At 41.4% G+C, this 22,324-nt stretch overlaps 1 protein-coding gene across 3 annotated transcripts in view; it reads right to left on the bottom strand.

Moving 5' to 3' along the window:
- Positions 1–22,324, bottom strand: part of ARHGEF26 (Rho guanine nucleotide exchange factor 26) — a 129,537-nt gene that overhangs the window by 22,094 nt on the left and 85,119 nt on the right. For all 3 annotated transcript variants that reach the window (XM_058730274.1, XM_058730276.1, XM_058730275.1), the window contains 2 exons: positions 20,026–20,115; positions 10,882–11,036 (listed from right to left, as the gene is read on the bottom strand). In XM_058730274.1, the coding sequence (XP_058586257.1) occupies positions 10,882–11,036; positions 20,026–20,115 (245 nt within the window). The remainder of the gene's footprint in view (positions 1–10,881; positions 11,037–20,025; positions 20,116–22,324) is intronic.

Genomic DNA, 22,324 nt, shown 5'->3' with positions numbered 1-22,324 from the left:
TGTGAAGGCCAGCTTTCCCACAACCCACTGCTCCTCAGCCCTAGGAGTTGTCTCATATTTTACCATGCCATTGGTACGGGACTTTCTTTTATAGCCAAAATCTGACAGATGGAAACCCAACTAGCACCTCCAATTCTTCTTTTCATAAAAGAGTTAAATTTAAAAGAATTGATGCAATCAATGAATTATCCAAAACAATATGATTTTTCGCATACATCAAGATCGTGATGTTTATTTTTTACCTATGCAGTAAGTAGCTCCAGAGACTTCGTTTAAAACATGCACACAGTTGCCCTGTCCTGAAAAACCTTCATTTGAATCTGCTGGTGCAAGACAGACGTCTCCTGAGCTACTCACTGCCTGCATTTTTGGTTTCTCAGACCCTGTGCCTACGTGCCAGTGAAACTGCTCCCCAAGGCCAGCATGGCCCAGCATCCCACCAAACCCAATGACTTGATTTTCACAACTATTCTTGACATCTACAAAATTTGATGATGTGGAGTACTGTGACATCTTGAAACTCTACCTTCCTCTTCTCATGCCTGTGTAACATTTCTAAGTCATCCTCCTTTTGGGTCATTCTCCAAGATCCTCTCCTTGACCCCTGCTGTTCTCTCAGGATTTATAATGGCTCTGCCATTCTCCCCGCCTGTTGATTCACACGACTGGATGAGGTTTGATAAAATCAGAGTTTCTTCCTATTTTCCTTTAAGACATGCATATGAACTCCTCTGGTGCAAATTTCCATTAATTTCTCTTCTCCTTCCGAAAACATGATTTCTAAATCCCCATATCTGATCTTGTGCTTAACTAGAATAAAAATACCCTAGTTAACATTTCTGGAATGGAGACTATTGGTCTATACTGAAATTTATTTTGAGTTAAGAGATTGAAACATTATGTCACATGACTGACATTGATTTTACTAAACTTTAAAGCTTAGTTTTAGAATAATACAAACAAGTATTTAGTGAAATAATGTGCAATTTTAAAGTAATGAAGTGTAGTACAACAGGTAAGAATAGAGACTTGATTTAGAATGCCTGGTGAGAATCCCAATTCTATCACTTACTCACTTCATGATCTTGAGCACATTACTGATCCCCTTGGTGTTTTAGCTTTCTCATCTGTAAAATGGGGATAATAATACCAATCTCCTTGGATTGTTGTGAGAACTAAGTGATACAGTAATATATTTATTACTTGTAAATATAAGTCATATATTATTTTGTTGGAAGTAAAGTTCTTACAGTCATGCCTGACTCACAACCAGTAAATGTTAGCTATTATTTTTAATTTTCCTGACAGATCATGCATTTCAATTGCTTGACATTTTGTTCAAGGCTTGATAATTGCATGCACTTTGCAAATGGGCAAGTGAACAGAGCACAACTTGAACTAAATACGTATCTCAAGAAATTCATAATGTGGCAAGTACTCCAACAAAACAAGGCATGGTATTTATCCAGAAACCAAGTTCAGTCTTACTTGTTCAGTCCTTCAAAATAATTCTGAAGACTAACAAACATGCCATATGCTTGCTATTTCATTGTCAAGAATCTAACAAATAGTTGTAAGGACCACACTTGTTGGTAAGATAAGGATCTGCTGTGATTCATGGTCACCAAAAAACATGACTAGTGACGCATCACAGGACTAGAAAGGCCTCATTCCTCTCAACACCGATCTCCAGATTCCACAGCCCAGGACCCTGTGCCCATGGGATGCCCTGAACCCATGGTCCTTAAAAAAAGGAGATGGGCAAGTCCAAGAGGCTGTTACCACCTTCCTGAAGCTTTCTCTCTGGCATAACTAAACTAAGCAAGCTCTAAAGAGCAAGTAGGCAGCCTCTTAAATTGGCAACAGGATTACTACAAATTACTAAGTAATCTTCATATTCAGGTTTACTTCCACTGGCTTCCTTGAACGAAAGGAAAAAAAATACACCGAATTTACTTTTTTCAGCCACAAACTTATACTGTCTCCTAATCAGTTGTGAGGGATATTGCAAGACAATTGATACTAGAGAAGTGTACACATGAGTAACAACTTATAAAGGAATAAACGTAGATCAATGGTTATCCTTGCCATCTGACATGAACGGGGAGGGAGAGGCACTGAGTTAAACACGTGTATTTCTAAGATCATGTATTGGGGGCCACAAATCATGTCTGACTCCACAGTGTACCACAACCTTCAAATGTATAGCAATGGCTAAAGGTCTCAAACCATTTTTTAAAACTGTAAAATAATCTAGAAGAAGGGCAATAACTTAATTTGTGCCAAGATCCTTAGAGAAAAATACAATGACTAGGAATAATAATGATACTCAGCATGTATCAGTCACTTAGCAGAGACTATTTGCTGTCTTTATGTGCATTATCTTATTTAATTCTCACAGAAATTCCATGAAGATGATGAACCGTTAGACCCATTTTACAGATGATAATACTGAGGCTCTAAAAGATTAACAGTAACTTGCCCAAGGTCACATGGCCAGGATTTGAGCCCAGTTCTACTCAACCCCAGACATTGATATTGTGCTTCCCAGTCACCACAGCTTTCAACATTGAACAGCAGTGTCAACTCTTCCTACAAATTAGAGGAAATGATACCCAAACCACTCAATCTTTATCCAAGATTCTCCTAAAAGTTAATTTCCTGAGGAAGAAATTTATCCTGCAGAGGAAGAGAGACAATGTCAGGTGACTTGAGCTCTCTCTAATAGGAAAGACTTCAAAATGGAAAAACTCAAAACGAGGTCAAGCCAGGCTGTGACCCTTTGCAGGGAGCCTGCACAGCTTTAAGCCACTGGGCATTCAAACTGCTTGGGAACACTCAAGTTCTAACTTAAGTCCCTGAACTTGTGGATCATGATCTGGTAGTAATCCATTATAGAAAATCCTTTTTTAAGCCCTCAGGATTTGTAATGTGTCTTAGAGTTCAAGTTATGTCAATATATGTAACATTTATGGAACCAGGAATCAGGAAATGAAAACCTACTGCCTTAAATGTCTTCAGGAAGGAAATGTTACAAAAAGGAAACTCTCTTCCCTGTACTCTGATGCTAGATTATCTAAAAGGCAGAGGAAAGCTCGCAAATGCAATTTGGTACAGGTTCTAATTTCCTCCTAAGATTAGTAAGGGTGTTTCTCAAAATAAAAGGTGCAAGCTTCTAGGCTGTATTTCCCCAATGACATTACAGGATGAGGAAAGGTGAAAATATTCTAGAAAAATAAAGTTAAAACATAATGCACATAAAAAAATTGTTTAGAGAGGAGGCTTTGGAGTCAGAGACTCAGATTAGAATCATGAGTCTTTTCTGAGAGACCTTGGAAGAGCCTTTCTCTCTCTGCCTCAGTGTCCACAGTCGTAAAGCGGAAATACTAATACTACGTTGCTATAGCAACTCGACAGTATGTTGCATATGCACTCTGAGTACTGTACGTGCTCGATAATATGGGTTCTTGTCATCATCATTACTATTACAACTCACCTAACTGCAGGGAGTACCCGAAAACATCAGGGCCGGATCATTCGTGGGCAGAGAATTGAAAAGAATGAAAACACAAATCAGAACATGACTATACTTACTATACTTTCTTGTTATAGATAACAAAACTAGACTAGATTTCTGCATTCTTTTGGTGTTGTGCAGGACACCCAGACCCAGCCCATATATCTGTGTGCTTCAAACATGCTGGAGGACACATCTGGGCTGGTAGGAACAAAAACGTACTACCAAGATACTCACATGAACCACAGCTGGATGACTAACACCAGCCAAAAGGAAGTGGGTTCTGAGTCTCCAAACACTTCCGGCCTCTTTGAACTAATGCCCCACCCCCTTCCTGCATTTATCTGAAAGGCAAGGCATTAGTTCTTTTACAGAGCTCTTCTTTTATTCCCCACACTACTTGTATGTTAGTGTTCTGTGGAAAAGATGATCTCCCAGTTGTGGCTGGAACTGTCTATCATCTAATCTGCTGTCAGCCTCCCCTGCTTCTTGTCTACCAAGTCCCAGTGTGTCCAGCCGCAGGGGGTGCAGCATGGCTGAACCTGAACAATCATGGCTCTCCTGTTCCCCTTTGTCTTATGCTGGCGTTCCCAGCCTCTCTTCTACTGATGACAAGTCTTGTGACCCAAGACTGACCCATGAAACATAAGAAGCCTCCCAGGCACTGTCTGGGAAAGATTTTCCTCTGCTGATAAAAAAGAAAAGCCACTTAAGGAAGGAGTCCCTTTGGTCAGCCTTTCCTTCTCAGCCTTGCCTCCCTGCTAGGTGTTTGAAGGAAATCATGATGTTTGGACCTGCAGAAACCATGTGCAGCCCTGAAGCTATATGCATGGGGGCGAAAAGTGAACACAGCTCGCTGCATGCAGGTGAAGAAGAGACGGGGTTGGGTTACTCACGACCCTGGACCCAGACTTCCTCCCCTTAGTCACATGTTTGCCTACAGAAGTAAATGTCTTCGGTGTTTGAGCCACTGTTATTTGAAGGTTCTGTTACATATAAAAAAAAGCTTTCCTAAGTGATCCAACATTGAATCTCTCAAAGAGAAATGGAGTACACAGGGTTTCCCAAGCTCACCTGACTTGGGGTGTGTGTGTGTGAGAGAGACAGACAGACAGAGACAGAGAGATAAGTGAACAGTTTTTTTACTTAAACTCCTTGGTATAACTATACTTTTACTTACAGCTCAAAACATTAATTGATACAATAGTACAAAATAAAAGCAGGTCTGAAAACACTTCCTCTATAAAGCAGTTTTGCAAATACAGTCCTAAATGTTTTTGAAATTGAGGTTATGTGACATTACTGGGTAAGTTTATAGGTAAAGCTCAGAGATATGAAAAGCCACGTGATAAACACAGGTCCAGATTTGTATTTGCCAAAGTTAATTAAGGTTAATATATAATGGGACACATGGGTGGTGCAGTCAGTTGACCATTTGACACTTGATTTTGACTCAGATCAGGATCCTAGAGTCATCAGATCGAGCCCTGTGTCAGGCTTAAGATCTCTCTCTCTCTCTCTCTCTCTCTCTCTCTCTCTCCCTTTCCATCTGCCCCTCTTTCCTGCTTGCACTCTCTCTTTGAATTTTTTTTTTTTTTTTTTTTAGTGTTTATTTTTGAGAGAGAGGGAGACACAGAATCCAAAGCAGGCTCCAGAGTCTGAGCTGTCAGCACAGAGCCAAACATGGAGCTTGAACTCACGGACTGTGAGATCATAAGCTGAGCCAAAGTCAGACGCTTAACTGACTGAGCCACCGAGGTACCACTCCCTTTCTAAAATCAAATAAACAAACAAATAAATAAATAGGAATCTGTAATGGAGGATACAAAAAAAAAATCATCTTTTAAAATAAGGGAGAATTCAAAGTAATTTTAGCTTGGGGATGGAATGCAGGGGTCTGCCCATTGAGTAATGCATTCACTCAAACTGTTTATATTTACACAATCAGTTCCAATTTAACAGATATTTATAAATGATCATCATGGGCCAGGTGCTGGGCTATGCACTGAGGATACAAAGGTCAACAAGACAGATATGAACACCCAGTAACACAAATGTTACCACAGAGAAAGTACAGGGTTTTATGGGACCATAAAGCAACAGAACTGAACCCACTCCAGAGGACTGGATCATAGCACCCAGGGGGTATGACAATTAACTGAAGACCTAAAGAATAAAAAGGGCTTTGCCTAGAAAAGGCTTGGGTGGAGTGGATCAGTGGGGAGGGAGAGAATCCAGGCAAAGAAACATGTGCCAGGTCCTGGTGGCTAAAAAGGGGTTCAGTGAGGCTAGTGCAAGGTAAGGCCATAGAAGGGCCATCTACAAAGATGAACTGAGTAGATGTGCCTTTCAAACAGCACACTCTAAAAAACTAAAATAAGAAGATAAAAAGCAGACTCTGGCTGTGGAACGTAAAGTGGACGGAGGATGGTGGCAGGACTCCAGTCGGGTGTGTGTCACAGGTGAATTCAAGGTGGCTCCACAAGGGCAGTAGCCCTGTGAGAGGAGAAAAGCAATTTCACGGGCTGCTTAAGAGGTCGGTATTGGCTGGATAGGGGAGCACCTGTGGACAAGGAACCAAAGTAATCTCTTGGGTTTATTGAGGAGCACCTGGATGCATGGAGGTGGCTTGAACAAAGGAAGGGGAGACTTTGGACAAGAACAGGTATGAGAGAGAAAATGTGGATGAAGGTGACCTAGGAGCCCTCAAAATATAGGTGCTCAAGTCACGTGACCATGAGGACATTCCAAAATTATGAGAAATGGCATCATCAATCGATGTTTAAAAAAAAAAAAAAAAAAAAAAAAAAAAAGGTGTGTTCTAGGTGTGTTCTAGAACTGGCTTATGGCACTTTTTTTTTTTTTTAATCTGATTATAATCATAATTCAACAGTGGTGATGTTCTGGGCAATGTAGAGAGCTGAACTGTGTCCTCGAAAAGTCTAGCCCCTGAGACCTGTACATGGGACCTTATTTAGAAGTAAGGTCTTTGCAGATGTAATCAAGTTAGGGTGAGATCATCCTGGAGCAGAGTAGGCCCTTAATCCAGTAACTGGCGTCCTTATAAGGACAGAGGGATTTTGAGATACACTGGGACACAGAGAGAAGGCCGTGTGAAGACAGAGGCAGAGACTGAAGTTGCGCTACTGTAAGCCAAGGAAGCCCAGGGGCCACCAGGAGCTGCAACAGGTGAGGCAAGATTCTCTGCAGAGACTTCAGAGGGAACATGGAACTGCGAGTATTTTTATTTCAAACCTCTGCCTCCAGAATTGTGACACGATCCATTCCCATGGTCTTGAGCCATCCTGTTTGTCACACTTTGCTACCGCAGCCAATGAAAACGAACAGAGGGGGATCTGCATTTTGTCTCAGAAGAAATTGGGAGGGGAGACTGAAGCCAGATATAAGGCACTGAATGAGAATAAGGTGGTTAACTACCTTACAAAATAAGGCTTTGGCTGGGAAGCCTGGGTGGCTCAGACAATTGAGCGTCTGACTTTGGCTCACGTCATGATCTCGCAGTCTGTAGATTCGAGCCCCGCATCAGGCTCCGTGCTGACAGCTCAGAGCCTGGAGCCTGCTTCAGATTCTGTGTCTCCCTCTCTCTCTGCGCCTCCCCTATTCACACTCTGTCTCTGTCTCTCTCTCTCTCTCTCTCTCTCTCAAAAAATAAACATTAAAAAAATAAGGCTTTGGAGAATCTGAAGTGTTTAGGTCTTAGGTTCAGTTTTTACATTTCAAAACTAGAGACCAGACTACAGTTACTTGGTCTCTAAGGTTGTTCATGGGTATAGTCTAGCCTACACACTATAATCGATCATCATAAATAAGTTATTATGAGGCACAAATGAGTTATTATTCATTAGCCTGGCAATCTATTCCTTTCTTACAATATTCCTGTCACGGCTGTGTCAGGTCTGATAGGTTTGCACACCTTCACTACTGTGCTGGTTCACAGTCTGCCATGACTGTGGTACAGTGGTTCCCCACTGGGGGCAATTTGGCGCCCCAGGGACACACGACGATGTCTAGAGACGTTTTTGGTTGTCACCACTGAGAAGGAGGTGCTGCTAGCGAGGAGAGGCCAGGGATGCTGCTAAAACAACCTACAAAGCACAGGGCAGCCCTTGTGACAAAGAACTGTGTGGCCTCAACAGTGCCGACTTGAGAACTCTGCTCTAGAAGTACCCACATATCCCGCAGTCAAAGCTTCAACCACCGAAGAATTCACTTTCTCATCCAGAAGAGTCTATCTGGTCACATATCCTGCAGGAATCTGGTAGGACAGTCTATGAATACAGTGATCTGCAAACATCCCAGGGCTAACGGAGACTTTAAACTTCCTCTGATATTTTATTTGTTTTTAAACGTTTATTTTATTTTTTTAATTTTTTTTTAACGTTTATTTATTTTTGAGACTGAGCGAGACAGAGCATGAACAGGGGAGGATCAGAGAGAAGGAGACACAGAATCTGAAACAGGCTCCAGGCTCTGAGCGGTCAGCACAGAGCATGATGCAGAGCTCGAACTCACAGACCGCAAGATCATGACCTGAGCCGAAGTTGGACGCTTAACCGACTGAGCCACCCAGGCGCCCCAACGTTTATTTATTTTTTGAAGGAGACAAAACACAAGCATGGGAGGAGCAGAGAGAGAGGGAGACAGAGAATCCCAAGCAGGTTCCATGCTGTCAGTGCAGAGCTGGATGCAGGGCTCAAACCCATGAACCGCGAGATCATGACCTGAGCCGAAATCTAGAGTCAGACGTTTAACCCACTAAGCCACCCAGGTGCCCCATAAACCTCCTCTGATATGCTAGAAAAGGTGAAAATCCCTGACCTAGAAGACAGCCCCATGGTCGCTAAGCGCTCTGCAAGCGCCAGCACTAATACACGCACTGTGAAGCGGAGGAGGCCACACACGAGGCAGTCTGTGGAACGAGCTCAGCATAAACCATCTGCCAGACTGGGTCCGAGGAGGAAGAGTAACTGCCCTCCCCCGGTGGCCAGGAGCCTCCCTGAAGCTGAAACCCACTGGAGACCCAGCAGCTAAGCCCCTTGGCTGAACCCTGGCATTACAATTAGGCAGTGGGTGGCTGCATGGGTCCTACGGGGCTGGCACACGTAAGTATCTTTTATCTGTACCTTGTAGCCAAGCCGAAATTATTGCCTTCTTCAAAGCTGCTGTATCTCCTTCGCTGCTGCCTCTGGCATGCGAAGCATTTGCACTTGCTTCCTTGAAGCAACAGTGTAAATACGGCTGCGCATACTGTACATTTTTAACCAAGCCTGTTTATCAAGTCTCTGTGGTCTGCTTGTCACCCTCACCAGGTATTCGGGTCATAAACAACTTGAGCCTCCAATGCTATTCTCCTTGTCAAGAGCACCTTAGAAATATGATGAGCTAACTGGTAAGGGCAAAAGAAATCCCAGTTTGGGTAAAGGCAAAGTTAGGTACCAAGGCTGGCCTCTTCCGTGGCGCTGTAGATTTTGTTGTTTCATTTACTAATAAGACAAGTTTGAACATACCCGAGCAAATAAATGTGAGAGAGCTAGGAAAGCAAGGTTCCTTATACAGTAATGGCAGAATCTGCTGTGGAGGACAAAGTACACTGCTAAGTAGAATGGTATATACCTTAATTCTGAAGGTCAAATGTCTGCCTTTATTGGGTAGTTCTAGTCAAGTTTGAGAGTAAAAGTTGTATTCTACTAGTTTAAATACCCTTAATGTTTTCATCAAGTCACTGAAGACATCATTATCAAAGGTACATTTATATTTAAAATTGGCTTCGTACTGTCAATGTATATTTTATCATTAAAATAAGAAGTTTAGTTAAAGCTTTTGGTCCATTGAGACAAAACAAATATTTCAACAGCTGGAAGATGTTAAAAGTCCAGGGCAATGGCATTTGAAGAGTCCCACAGAACTACTTGCCCTAAAGACAACACATCTCAAAGAAAGCCTGAAGAAACATGCTATCTCAGAGGATACCAACAAAACACAAAAACCCGAAATTATAATCCCCTCTCCAATTTTTATTTATAAAAACCTACTCAGCTATTAGAACTATTTACACTTCCGCAGGTATGAGAAATCATTTCTTCTTGAAGTTACGGAAACACTATTTTCCTAAGTATGAAAAACACTAATCGGCATCTTTATGTATTTATCATAGTCATATGATGGCTTTTCATAGTCTTCAGCTCAGCTAGACAGCCAAGCAAGTGAAATAAGTCAAAATGCAGTCTGATTAAAAGGAGCAAAAAGGAAAGCTCAAACTCTGTTTTGATTTAGTTTGAATTTTCAAGCTAAACTGTCAGCAACTCAGACAGAGAATTTAACTATCTGATAGATACATCTGTACATTTATTTTATGTATCCATAGAAGTCTGCTACCATGATTCTCTTCTTCATCTTGTCTAAACTGGACTCCATGTACTGCCCATACTCCTATTATATGGCAGTAATTCAGCCCACCATCCTGGTCTTCCTATGTGGAAACACACCACGGATGTACGTTTCTCCCCTAAGTTCATATTCTAGAAAATACAGAATATTTATGAAGGACCAGTAGAAAAATACTTTACAATCCTATATACATTGAATACACTTATGAAGGATGTTCGCTAAAGGCAGAGCCGAGGGGAGTGTGTGTGTGTGTGTGTGTGTGTGTGTGTGTGTGTGTGTGTGTGTGTTTTGAATAGGGATAGTTAGAACAAATAGTGTAAAAAAAAAAAAAAAAAGTGTGTACAGTATTCCTCCCGGATGTCTTCCTACAACGGAACATGAATATACAACCAAAAGTCCAAAGTAAGAAGGGACATTCTGCCAAATGATTTACTTTAGTCCCTTCAGAAGGAAGTACTGGTGTACATTTTCCCAGTCACAGGGAGACTTTCTAGACCAGCAAACGTTAAGAGCAGTGGATTTTAAATTAAGTTACAAACACTAGAGTTGCATCCCAGCTTGTTCTGAACTGGAGCTACTTTGATCTGTTTGTTTTATAAAACAGTTTTATGGCAGACGAAGTTTGAAAAAAGCTGATGGGGAATAATAAGAGTGCTACCTCCCCAGGGACTTGGTGAAAATCCAGCAACACAAATGTGTCAAATGCTCAGAACAGTGGCTTGCACACTATAAAAGCTCAACAGAGGTTGGCTGGGATGATGATGTTGACAATGATTTGAGTCTTAACTGTGGATGTAATTTGAAGACAATGAAACATGGTTTCCTTCATGGTTCCACATGTAGAAATTATGCGTCTAACCTCACAAGCTTTTAAAGGATAATCACCCCTAAAAGGCATTTGAATTACAGAGCCTTAACGCTGGATGTACAGCCAGCAACCTCACAAAAGGGTTTACCTCTTCTTCTTGGTGATAATGAGTACGTCGTTAAAAAGGAAGAAGTAGACTTGCTGTTTCGATGTCCTTCTTGAGAAGAGCACCGTGTCTTCCACGTAGGCTGTCAATTCACCTCTTTTCACCAACCACCGGGAAGAGGAGACTAGAGGAAAAGGCTGCAGAACGAGAAAAACTCAGTGTATGAAGCCAAATTAAAGTCCTTTTAAGACTGTGGAAGGGAAAATAAAAACTCACATCGAAACAAATGATACATATCATGGGATACATCATTACTTGTAAGTATATAATAGTGAAATATAATTATTGAAGTACAGTACATTCTTCAAGAGAAAATAAAAAGAGAGCAATTATTTTACAATATGAAAAACCTATTAACTTGCCTATATGATAACTAAAACTCACTGAGAAAATTTTATTGAGTCAGCCAAATATTATTACCCTTCCATTAACTCTCACCTGAAAAGGAAGACTGACAAGGAGTCCCTTAAAACTGAAAAGCCACAAAATGAAATCCATCAGTATCAACTGTAGTTACTTTAAATACCACAAATCAGAATCTAAATATACGATTATTGTAGTTAAGAAACGAAAAAGATCTGCATTCAATCTATGAACTAAAAAGACTTTATTCAGCGGTGCCTGAGTGGCCCAGCTGGTTGAGCATCCAGCTTCAACTCTGGTCGGGATTTCGAGGTTTATGGGTTCAAGCCCCACATCAGGATCTGCACTGACAGCTCAGAGCCTGCTTCGGATTCTCTGTCTCCCTCTCTCTATCCTTCCCCTGCTCATGTTCATTCTCTCTCTCTCTCTCTCTCTCTCTCTCTCTCTCTCTCCTCTCTCTCCCTCCCTCTCAAAAATAAATAAAAATTAAAAAAATTGTTTTAAATAAAAAAATAATAACAAATAAAAAGACTTTATTCAAGGGGTGCCCAGGTGGCTCAGTCGGTTAGGCATCTGACTTCGACTCAGGTCATGATGGTCTGTGAGTTTGAGCCTCAAGTCAGGCTCTGTGCTGACAGCTCAGAGCCTAGAGCCTGCTTTGGATACTGTGTCTCCCTCTCTCTCTCTACCGTTCCCCCATTTATATTCTTTCTCTCTCTCTCTCTCTCTCTCTCAAAAATAAAAATTAAAAACAAATTGTTGTAAATAAAAAAAATAAATAAAAAGACTTTGCTCAAGGCGTGCCTGGGTGGCTCAGTTGGTTAGACGTCTGACTTTGGCTCAGGTCATGATCTCGTAGTCTGTGAGTTCAAGCCCCACATCAGGTTCTGTGCTGATAACTCAGCCTGGAGCATCTTTGGATTCTGTGTCTCCCTCTCTCTCTGCCCCTCCCCCACTCGTACTTGGTCTTTCTCTTTCTCTCAAAAATAAACATTAAAAAAAATTTTTTAAAAAGACTTTATTCAGAAAGAAAAACTCCCCACAAACTATGTTTTGTCTACTGATTACCTACTTAGCCATATTTTGGAGAACACCAGTTCTTAAGTTTATAGCAGTTTTCCTCATGGAAATTCATCTCTGAAGGCATCATGCCACTTTCTGACTGTGAAAACAATGTTTTTCCAAAATAATCCATCTTAATCTCATAGAAAAGGCTCTATCCAAGGAATTACGTACTGCTTTTTCTTTACCCAGCACCTAGTTTCCAACTGGAAAATTCAAAGCCAAAGAACAATCCTTATCCTTGGGTGCTTTTTTTTTCTTTTTAAAGTTACCATAAATGCTTACTGCCAAAAATCTGATTAAAAAAAAAAAAAAAAAACTGTATCCATAGAATAAGCAAGAGTTCTTGGACACACAAAACATAACGGTAGTATAGTAGTATGGTCCAACCAAATGTCATCCTTTTCAGAGAACAGTGAATAAAAATAGCTAGAGGAAGATATTATAGAGAGGAAATAAGAGCTAAGAAAGGATTTCATTTTTTTTTTTTTTACTTTTATAAAGGGACTTTTATAAGGAGGTTGCTCATCAGTTACATACTATTTTCCTGAAGGTTTAAAAGGAAGATGAAAGATTATGGCTGACCTCAAACTTTCAAAGCTGGCTATTAAGGGAAACTCACGGAGTTTCCAGCCCCCAAATTTCAAATCAAACGATTATCCAACTGAGATGGCTGAGACTTTAAAGACCAAAGACAGACAGAGAGATGCTTAGATAACTCCGGAGGACCCCACCAGCACACCCAAGAGGTCACCACAAGGGATCGCATGTCGGGTTTGGTCCTGGGAAGGGCTGCAATTACTGGGAGCCCAGGGCTATCATTGTATTTCGTGTAACTCTACAGGATAAACCAAGGACAGTGTTGTGGTTAAGTTCCAGTATACATGCCACCCTACAACTGTTCTTGGTGTAGGAGATGGGAGAAGAAAGTTTTTTTAAACTGCATTGTTTTTAAAATTGATTTTTATGGATTCCTCATATTCCACTAGGCAAAAATAAATTTCTAATAAAGATCTAAAACCCACAGTGGCTTTTAAGAAGTCAATGCTTTTTTGGAAAATAAAAATCTAATGTTATAAATGTTTTTTGTTTCAAAATTTATTGTTAGAAGATTAAACTCATATTTTTTAATTTTTTTAATGTTTATTTATTTTTGAGAGAGAGAGACAGAGAGACAGAGAATGTGAGCAGGGGAGAGGTAGAGAGAGGGAGACACAGAATCCAAAGCAGGCTCCAGACTCTGAGCTGTCAGTACAGAGCCCAAGGTGGGGCATGAACTCATGAACCGTGAGATCATGACCTGAGCCTAAGTCAGATGCTTAACAGACTGAGCCACCCAGGTGCCCCCCAGACAGTTTTGTGTTGTTTTTTTTTTAAAGGAAGAAACTATTGAAATGATCCAAAGAAAAGAATCCAAACAATCCAAAGTCAGAATAAATGAATTCCTCTAGTTAAGAAACTCTGACTAGAACCAACATTGGAAAAGAAATCCATGAATAAAAATATATCCTTAAAAGTACTGAAATAATTCCTATGGAGAAAAGAGTTTCCATTCTTTTTTTTCCTAGAAAACTCGTCTCAGCATAAAATTTAACTGATTTTATGGGTCAGTGAGACAAAGAGCCACTGAAGACTGAATTGTTTTTTAGTTGAGATAAAATTCATCATTTAACCATCTTAAAGTGTATATATAATTCAGTGATTTTTAGTACATTCACAATGCAGTGCAATGATCATCACTACCTAATTCCAGGACATTTTCATTACCCTAAAAAGAAACCCCAGGGCACCTGGGTGGCTCAGTCGGTTGAGCATCAGACTTCAGCTCAAGTCATAATCTCACCTGTGAGTTCAAGTCCTGTGTCAGGCTCTGTGCTGACAGCTCAGAGCCTGGAGCCTACTTCACATTTTGTGTCTCGCTCTCTCTCTCTGCCTCTCCCCTGCTTGCTCTCTCTCTCTCTCTCTCTCTCTCTCAAAAATAAACAAAGATTTTAAAAAATGAAACCCCACATGCAATAAGTAGTCACTCTCCATTCTGCCTTCCCATCCTCGGCTCATGCCCTGGCAGTCATTAATCTACCTTCTAACTCTATACCTTGGCCTGTTCTGAACACTTCACATCAACAGAATTATATAGTACAGGACTTTCAAGTCTGAGGTTCATCCATGTGGTAGCATGTGTCAGACTTCAGTACTTCATGGTTAAACACTAATTGTATGAATATACATTTTATTTATCGATTCACCTATTTTGTTGATAGACATTTGGGTTGTTTCCCCTTTTTTGGCTATTATGAATAATGCTGCCATGAACATTCGTGTACAAGTTTTCATTTGAGCAAATGTCTTCAATTATTTTGAGTATATACATAGGAATGGAATTGCTGGGTCATATAGTAACCCTATGTTTAACTTTTTGAAAAACCACCAAACCGTCTTTCATAGCACAAAGACTTTTTTTTAATAATAGATATACACTTTTAAATTTTATTTAAAACCAAGTTAGTCAACATATAGTGTAGTATTGGTTTCAGGAGTAGAATTTAGTGATTCATCATGTACATATAACCTCCAGTGCTCATCCCAACAAGTGCCTTTCTTAATGCCCCTCGCCCATTTAGCCCATTGCTCCATCCATCTCCCCTCCAGAAGCCCTTAGTTTGTTCTCTATATTTAAGAGTCTCCTGTGATCTTTTTTAACACCTTACGGTTCTGCATTTTGTCTGCTATATCCTAGACTTCTACTTATTAGCAAGGCCCCCAAACAATGACCAGCAAATCCATCCACCCACCAATACAACACCATCCCACTCAATTACTCTTAACTTACAGCTTATGGTGTGGCCCGACAATCCTCTACTTCCCCATGTATTTATTTATAAGGCCAAACTTCCCATGACAAGCCAAAAAGTAATCCTCCTCAACTCTGTGGAGGCAACTTCTAGAGAAAGCTGTGGTCTAGTGGAAAAAACACTGGATTTGAGGCACAAACTGGTCTCTGATCTCAGTTTGGTGACCGACTTTTTCCCTATAACCCTCATTTCCCTTCCTCCCACCAAGGTTGTTAGATGAAAAGCCAAATCTGTCTAAACAGTCTCACATCCTATTCACTCTCCAGCACCGCAACATGCCCACCAGGCCTATGAAACTATTCCAACCAAGAATCTGAATGATATTTACTGCTTGCCTCCTATGAAACAGAACTGTTCCAAGTCCTTCACATCTAGTAAATTAATTTTATCCTCACAAGAACTCCAAGGGCAAGTACCATTATCAGTCCCATTGTAAGGTTCAGAAAACTGAGACATAAAGCAATGTCCAAGCTCATACAGCTGTCCAAATTCTAATTTGGAATTTTCTAATGGGTTTTCGTCCTTATCTTTTTCTTTTTAATGTTTATTTATTTTTGAGAGAGAGAGAGAGAGAGAGAGAGAGAGAGAGAGAGAGCAGGGAAGCGGCAGAGAAGGAGACACAGAATCTGAAGCAGGCTCCAGGCTCTGAGCTGTCAGCACAGAGCCTGACTCAGGGCTTGAACCCATGAACCGTGAGATCATGACCTGAGTTGAAGTTGGATGCTTAATGGACTAAGCCACCCAGGTGCCCTGTCTTCCTTATCTTTTTCTTATCACTTTGAGTTTATATGTTGAAAATATTAATCTACTATCTGATATGTGGGCTGCAAATATTTTTCCAGTTTGCTATTTCTCTTTTCACTTTTTTATGTCTTTTATTTTTGCCCTCTATAGAGAAAGGTTTAAATTTTTTCATATAAATGAACTCATCAATTTTTTTTAATAACTTCTGGACTTGGGGGGCACCTGGGTGGCTGAGCCAGTTAAGTGTCCAACTCTTGATTTTGGCTCAGGTCATGATCTCACAGTTTGCGAGTTCGAGCCTCGCATCAGACTCTGTGCTGACAGTGTGGAGCCTGCTTGGGATTCTCTGTCTCCCTCTGTCTCTCTGCCCCTCCCGCCCCTCAAAAACAAAAAAAAATAAACATTAAAAAACAATGACTTCTGGATTTGGAATAAGTTCAAAAGGACTTTCCCATGTCGCTAAAGTGTCACTTCCCTGCCTAGAACTTTTCACTCTCTCCCAAATGACCTTGCTCAGCTGCTCCTCTTGGCACACAAGGCGCCACATGAGCTGCTTTTTACTGTTCTGGTTCTGCCTTACTCCCCCTGCACCTCATGCCTACCCACACTGGACACATACAGTTGCTGGACTACAGCAGCTGAAGCCATGCCCTGTGCATTTGCTCCTGCTTTTAACTTCCAGAAGCCTCTTCCTAACTCGCCTTTCAAGATTCAGCTCAAACATAACTCTGGGATGAAGCCTCGCCTGACTGCTGCAAGGTTGTGCTCCCCACCCCTCTATTCCTCACAGGTAGGGATGACCACCCCCTTCCCATGAGAGTGTTCTCACAAAAAAAAAAAAAAGTGAGAGAAAGAGATGGGGAGGGTCAAACAGTAAAACAGACTCTTAACTATAGAGAACAAACTGAGAGTTGCTGGACAGGAGGTAGGCAGAGGGATGGGCTAAATGGGTAATGCACATTAAGGAGGGCACTTATTGCGATGAGTACTGGGTGTTGTATGTAAGTGATGAATCACTAACTTCTAAGAACAATAAAAATAAATAATAGTAAAAAAAAAAAAAAAAAAAGCCGGGTGCCCTCAACTGTCTTCATCTACTGTGACAGCTGTAGACTTTGCTGACTCCTCTGTAATTCTGTAGTCTCCTATTAGACTGTTAGATCCTTGAGGGCAGGGATCATGTTTTGGTTTTCATGCTGCCTTCCACAAAGAAAGTGCTCACAAAATTTGATGAAACAATGTATGTGCTTGGACAAATCACTGAACTTCCAATATCTATCTTCGCATCTTTAAAATGAACTGAGGGGCGCCTGGGTGGCTATCGGTTAAAGCGGCCAACTTCAGCTCAGGTCATGATTTTGTGGTTTGTGGGTTTGAGCCCTGTATCGGGCTCTGTGCTGACAGCTCAGAGCCTGGAGCCTGCTTCAGATTCTGTGTCTCCCTCTCTCTTTGCTCCTCAAAAATAAACAAACATTAAAAAAATTTTTTTTCATAAAAAATATAAAATGAACAGGGGCGCCTGGGTGGCGCAGTCGGTTAAGCGTCCGACTTCAGCCAGGTCACGATCTCGCGGTCCGTGAGTTCGAGCCCCGCGTCGGGCTCTGGGCTGATGGCTCAGAGCCTGGAGCCTGTTTCCGATTCTGTGTCTCCCTCTCTCTCTGCCCCTCCCCCGTTCATGCTCTGTCTCTCTCTGTCCCAAAAATAAATAAAAAACGTTGAAAAAAAAATTAAAAAAAAATATATATATATAAAATGAACAGAATAAAAATGTCCATTGTTGTCCATGAAGTGTTACAGAAATAAGATCCTAAGATTTTAAGAGTATTTCTAAGTGACCTGAATTAAGCACCTCATTATAAATCAACACATAGATTATCTTCCTTTAGCCTCGCAAATAATTTTAAGCATTGAATCAAAAGAAAACAACCCAAAATTCATGAACTTAATTGATGTTAATCATTTATTTTTAAGGACCCTTAGGGTAAGCATTTTTCAATAACAAATTAATTTTGGGTTCTAGAGAAATAGACCTTAAAGATATCTTAAGCCAATTGGGGTACCTGGATGGCTCAGTCAGTTAAGCGTCTGACTTCAGTTCAGGTCATGATCTCTCGGTTCATGGGTTCGAGTCCCACATCAGGCTCTGTGGTAACAGCAAGCCTGGAGCCTGCTTTGGATTCTGTGTCACCCTCTGTCTCTGCCCCTTCTCTGCTCACACTCTGTCTCTCTCAAAAATAAACCCTAAAAATATTTTTTTTAAAAAGATTATCTTAAAGGGGCACCTGGGTGGCTCAGTCGGTTAAGGGTCCAACTTCCACTCAGGTCATGATCTCGCAGTCCGTGAGTTCGAGCCCCACATTTGGGCTCTGTGCTGACAGCTCAGATCCTGGAGCCTGCTTTGGATTCTGTGTCTCCATCTCTCTGCCCCTCCCCTGCTCGTGCACTCTCTCGCATGCTCTCTCTCCCTCTCTCTCTCTCTCTCTCTCTCTCTCTCTCAAAAATAAATAAATTTTTTTTAAAAAATGTTTTTTAATAAAAAAAGATATCTTAAGCCAAGTGATTTTCAGTGAAGAAAAAAAAATGTTAGGTAAAGAATTTATCGTCTTTAAAAATCAAACTGGTTAGGGATTTATAATCTGTAAAAAAAATGGGCAGGGCAGGGGGTGGTGGGGAGGTAGTACCTGGGTGGCTCAGTCAGTTCAGCGCTCAGCTCTTGGTTTCTGCTCAGGTCATGTTCTCAGGGTTTGTGAGTTTGAGCCCCACATAGGGCTCCAGTGTGGAGTCTGCAAGTGATTCTTTCTACCCCCATCCCCCACCTCTCTCTGTCACTCCCCCACTTGCTCGGTCTCTCTCAAAATACATAAACTTTAAAAAAAGAAGAGATAAAACTTTTGATTTCTAGACATATTTTCTAAAATACTTAACAACAAATTACAGAGAAAAACAAGTTCGTTTTTGAGGGATGGGGGAAAGATGGGTTTTGAAATTACCATAAATTTCTGTAGAAGATATTATAACTGAGTGTGTGTGTGTGTGTGTGTGTGTGTGTGTGTTTAGCAAGTACCTATCACCTTCTGCTCTAAGAATTATGGGTCATGTTCCGACATCTAAATAGTTATAGTCACGATGTTCTAGTGAAGGAGTTTACACTGATCTGCAAGTCAGGATATATGGACCCTAGTCCTGATCCTACCACCATTAGTCCAGTGACCCTGTTAACAATGAAGTATTCTCTGGGCTTTATTTTCCTTTTTTATACAAATAAAAGCATACAGTTACACTGTACCAGTGTCTCTATAATAGCAGAGAATCTGCTCTCTGCATAAGGCTATGAAATGATGATCACTGTATTTCTACTGCACAATTTAGGAGCACTTTTACTATGAAAAAATATGACCAGTCATTTTAAGTTGCTTCATTAAGTTTACAAGTTACAAAATAAAATAGAATCACAATCGTGAGCATTCACATCCACTAAGAACTCAGTTGTGAGCCAACAAAGGACTGGGACCTCTATTTGCCATTAATGGTCATTTTCTTTTTCAGTCATCCTGTCATCCACTCCTAAGTGGTATCAGACAAGCAGTAATAGGGAGCGCATATTCAAAAAAGAATTATGGAAGAAAAACAAATTTGAAAAGAACTTTCCACTAACAACCTTTGTTTGGCAAACTGGAAGAGGAGTGCCCTTATCTGATTTAGGAGAACACGTGATCCAATTCACGGGATACCACTGTTTTGCAGGACACTTTGAGAATACTAAAGAAATCACCTTTCCATCCCAAAATTCTATTTTTCTTAACTACCTTTTTCCCTAAATTTGGCATCTTCCTGGGGGGAGGGAAGTGGGAGGGAATGTGCTAGTTAGATAACATGTAACCTGTGGCCTGGAGAAAGGCAACTTTATCTGGTGACCATAAGCAAGAGAGCTGCCTGGTCCGTCTGCATCTATCTCCCTTGGTCAGTCCAGTCCCTCTGCAATCAATTTATGGCCCTTCTTTGAAAAGCAAATTCCTATCTACTCTGTTGCCCTCAACTACCTCTATTTACATAAGACATAGGCAAGAGCAGCAATAAATCTGTTTATGAAGAAATACGAGAATACCTTAATTTTAAATTCCAACTGGGAATTAATGGTGTACATCATTTCAGTCCTTTCCATCTTCCGAGCTCCTTCATTGCACAGTCGAACCAACTGGGAACACAGAATAATAAGGAGGGTTAAGAGGTCAAGGAGAGAAACCTTAATTTCAAATGCAGATCTCTCACAGGAAATAATTTGCACTTTGGAAGCTCCAGAGGCTCATTTCTGACAGTTAAAGAACTCACAGTTTTACACAGTTAAGACATTGTACCCCATTAGAGGTGGTGTATTAAGATGTGAGGACAGAGGGGGAAAAAAAACTCCTGAAAAGTCTGGGAGGAGCCCTCTGAGGGCTCTCCCACAGTCTGATCTCGGACCCTTCAGCTCCTTTCCTCTGCCCCTCCTCCTCTCCTTTGCCAGGGAAACCAGGGAAACCTCACACAGCCCCAGGGAAGATGCGCAGTCCAAATGGCTGGGGCAGACTACCAACTTCAAAGGCAAAGTTTAAGCAGACTGTTACCTGTAAAGCATAGGACCAGAGCACAGGATGCTAAAAGAGAGAAACCTTCGGTGGCAACTACTGGTGACTGATTTCTTCAAGGATAGGAACTTCAGGGTAATTAGAACTACTGAATTATCTACAAACTGGACGCAGAGTCCTCTGATAATAAGATTTATTTGGTCTTGGTTCATAGTTCCCAGCACACAGTCCCTACAGTCCTTATAATTTCTATTTACAAGAGCCACAGGGGCATTTTTAGTTATAATATTTACTTTTGTTCCCAGTTCCCAAAAGCTCCAGAGCGATGATGGTAAAATGGTGTCTTCTTATTCATAAGAAGCCCCTTTCAACCGCATCTGAGTTTATGTTAATGAAGTAGCTTTCAGAAAGCCCCTAAGGATAGGGGCCAGCTGCCAGCAGAGCCAACCAAGTGATTACAGAGAGGGTTGTAACGTTCAGCCCTACCACACCCTCCCCCACCAGACTTCTGGGGAGGGGAGAGGGCTGGTGATTGACTATGAAGTTCAGAGAACTCCAGGTTGGTGAACAAGAACACATCTACATACTGGGAGGGTGGGGAACCCCACACTCCATGAAGACAGAAACTCCCGTGCTCGAGACCCTTCCAGACCTCATCACAGCATTGGTCTAGGCAGAGTGAACACCATGAGCAAAGGGTATACGATGGCAAAGTGCTGGTGTGCCCGAGAAAGTGTAAGATCCTGACACATGAAGATGGCACAAGATGGAACTAGAGGCCAGGGTCAAAGCACACAAGGTCTTAAGGCATCTGGATTGTATTCCAAGTGCAAAGAGAAAAGTCTTACCAGCAGGCTTTCAGCAGGAACGTGATATGATGCAATTTATGCTGTGATCATATGCTTTTCACAATGTATTTATTCAACCCCCTACTGATGGACGCTTAAACAATTTATGATCGCCTAATGCATTTCTAGATTTGGAGGGTACCCCAATCTTCAGTTACAGCTTATCTTTAAGTCTGAACCTAAAGAGTTCACTGATGCAGGGAATGATGGGTATACCTGATCATGGCTAGGAATCTGAAACTGCACCATCCTGAAAGGATTAAGACATGTCAGAGTGAAATCTAACTAGGCAGCCATGGCTCCAGACATTATTATAATTTCTCTCGTGGAGTATGTTCACAGTTCCCCAATCTACGTTCCCAGACTCGGTCTGTCCCCTAGGCTCCACCTCCACCTAGAAGACATCTCTTCTTGGATGACTCACAGGCATCTCAAACTCAGAATGAGAATAACAAAACCTGACCATCACCTCCAACACTCACTCCCTGCAGCTGAAAAACCTAGCCCTCACAGCTCTCAGACACCGCCCTCTTCTTTGTGCTCCATATCCAAGCAGTCATAAAGCCTCCTTAATGCTGCTGTTCCACGGTCCATGACCCTCTCTTTGTATTGTACCGGAACTCAGGCTCAAACTCCCTCTTCCCTACCAATTCTCTGCCATCCCTTGCTGCTACCCTACTCTTACACATCCTCCAGATAATGCTGTCAATCTTTTTAAGTTCAAATCTGATCATGAAATGCCTTGGCTTAAAAGCCTTAGAAAGATCCCCTTGGTTTTCAGAACTAGGTCCTAGTAAAACCATGATCTGGCAACTGCTTATTGACTGCAAGCCTGTTCCCACTCCTATCTTGGGCCTCAGCCCTGCAAAATTTCTGGATAAAGCCCACGTTCCATCCTGCCCTTGCACTTTTGCATGTGCTTCCCTTCCCCTCTGCCTGAATACCCTTCATCCCGCTCTGTCCAACCAACTCCTTATCTACTAGATTTATA

This window comes from Neofelis nebulosa, chromosome 5 (genome assembly GCF_028018385.1).
Source record: "Neofelis nebulosa isolate mNeoNeb1 chromosome 5, mNeoNeb1.pri, whole genome shotgun sequence".
Classification (NCBI taxonomy): Eukaryota; Metazoa; Chordata; class Mammalia; order Carnivora; family Felidae; genus Neofelis; species Neofelis nebulosa.
The sequence above is the reverse complement of the archived record's forward strand: the minus strand, read 5'-3'. Positions and strand labels throughout refer to the sequence as shown.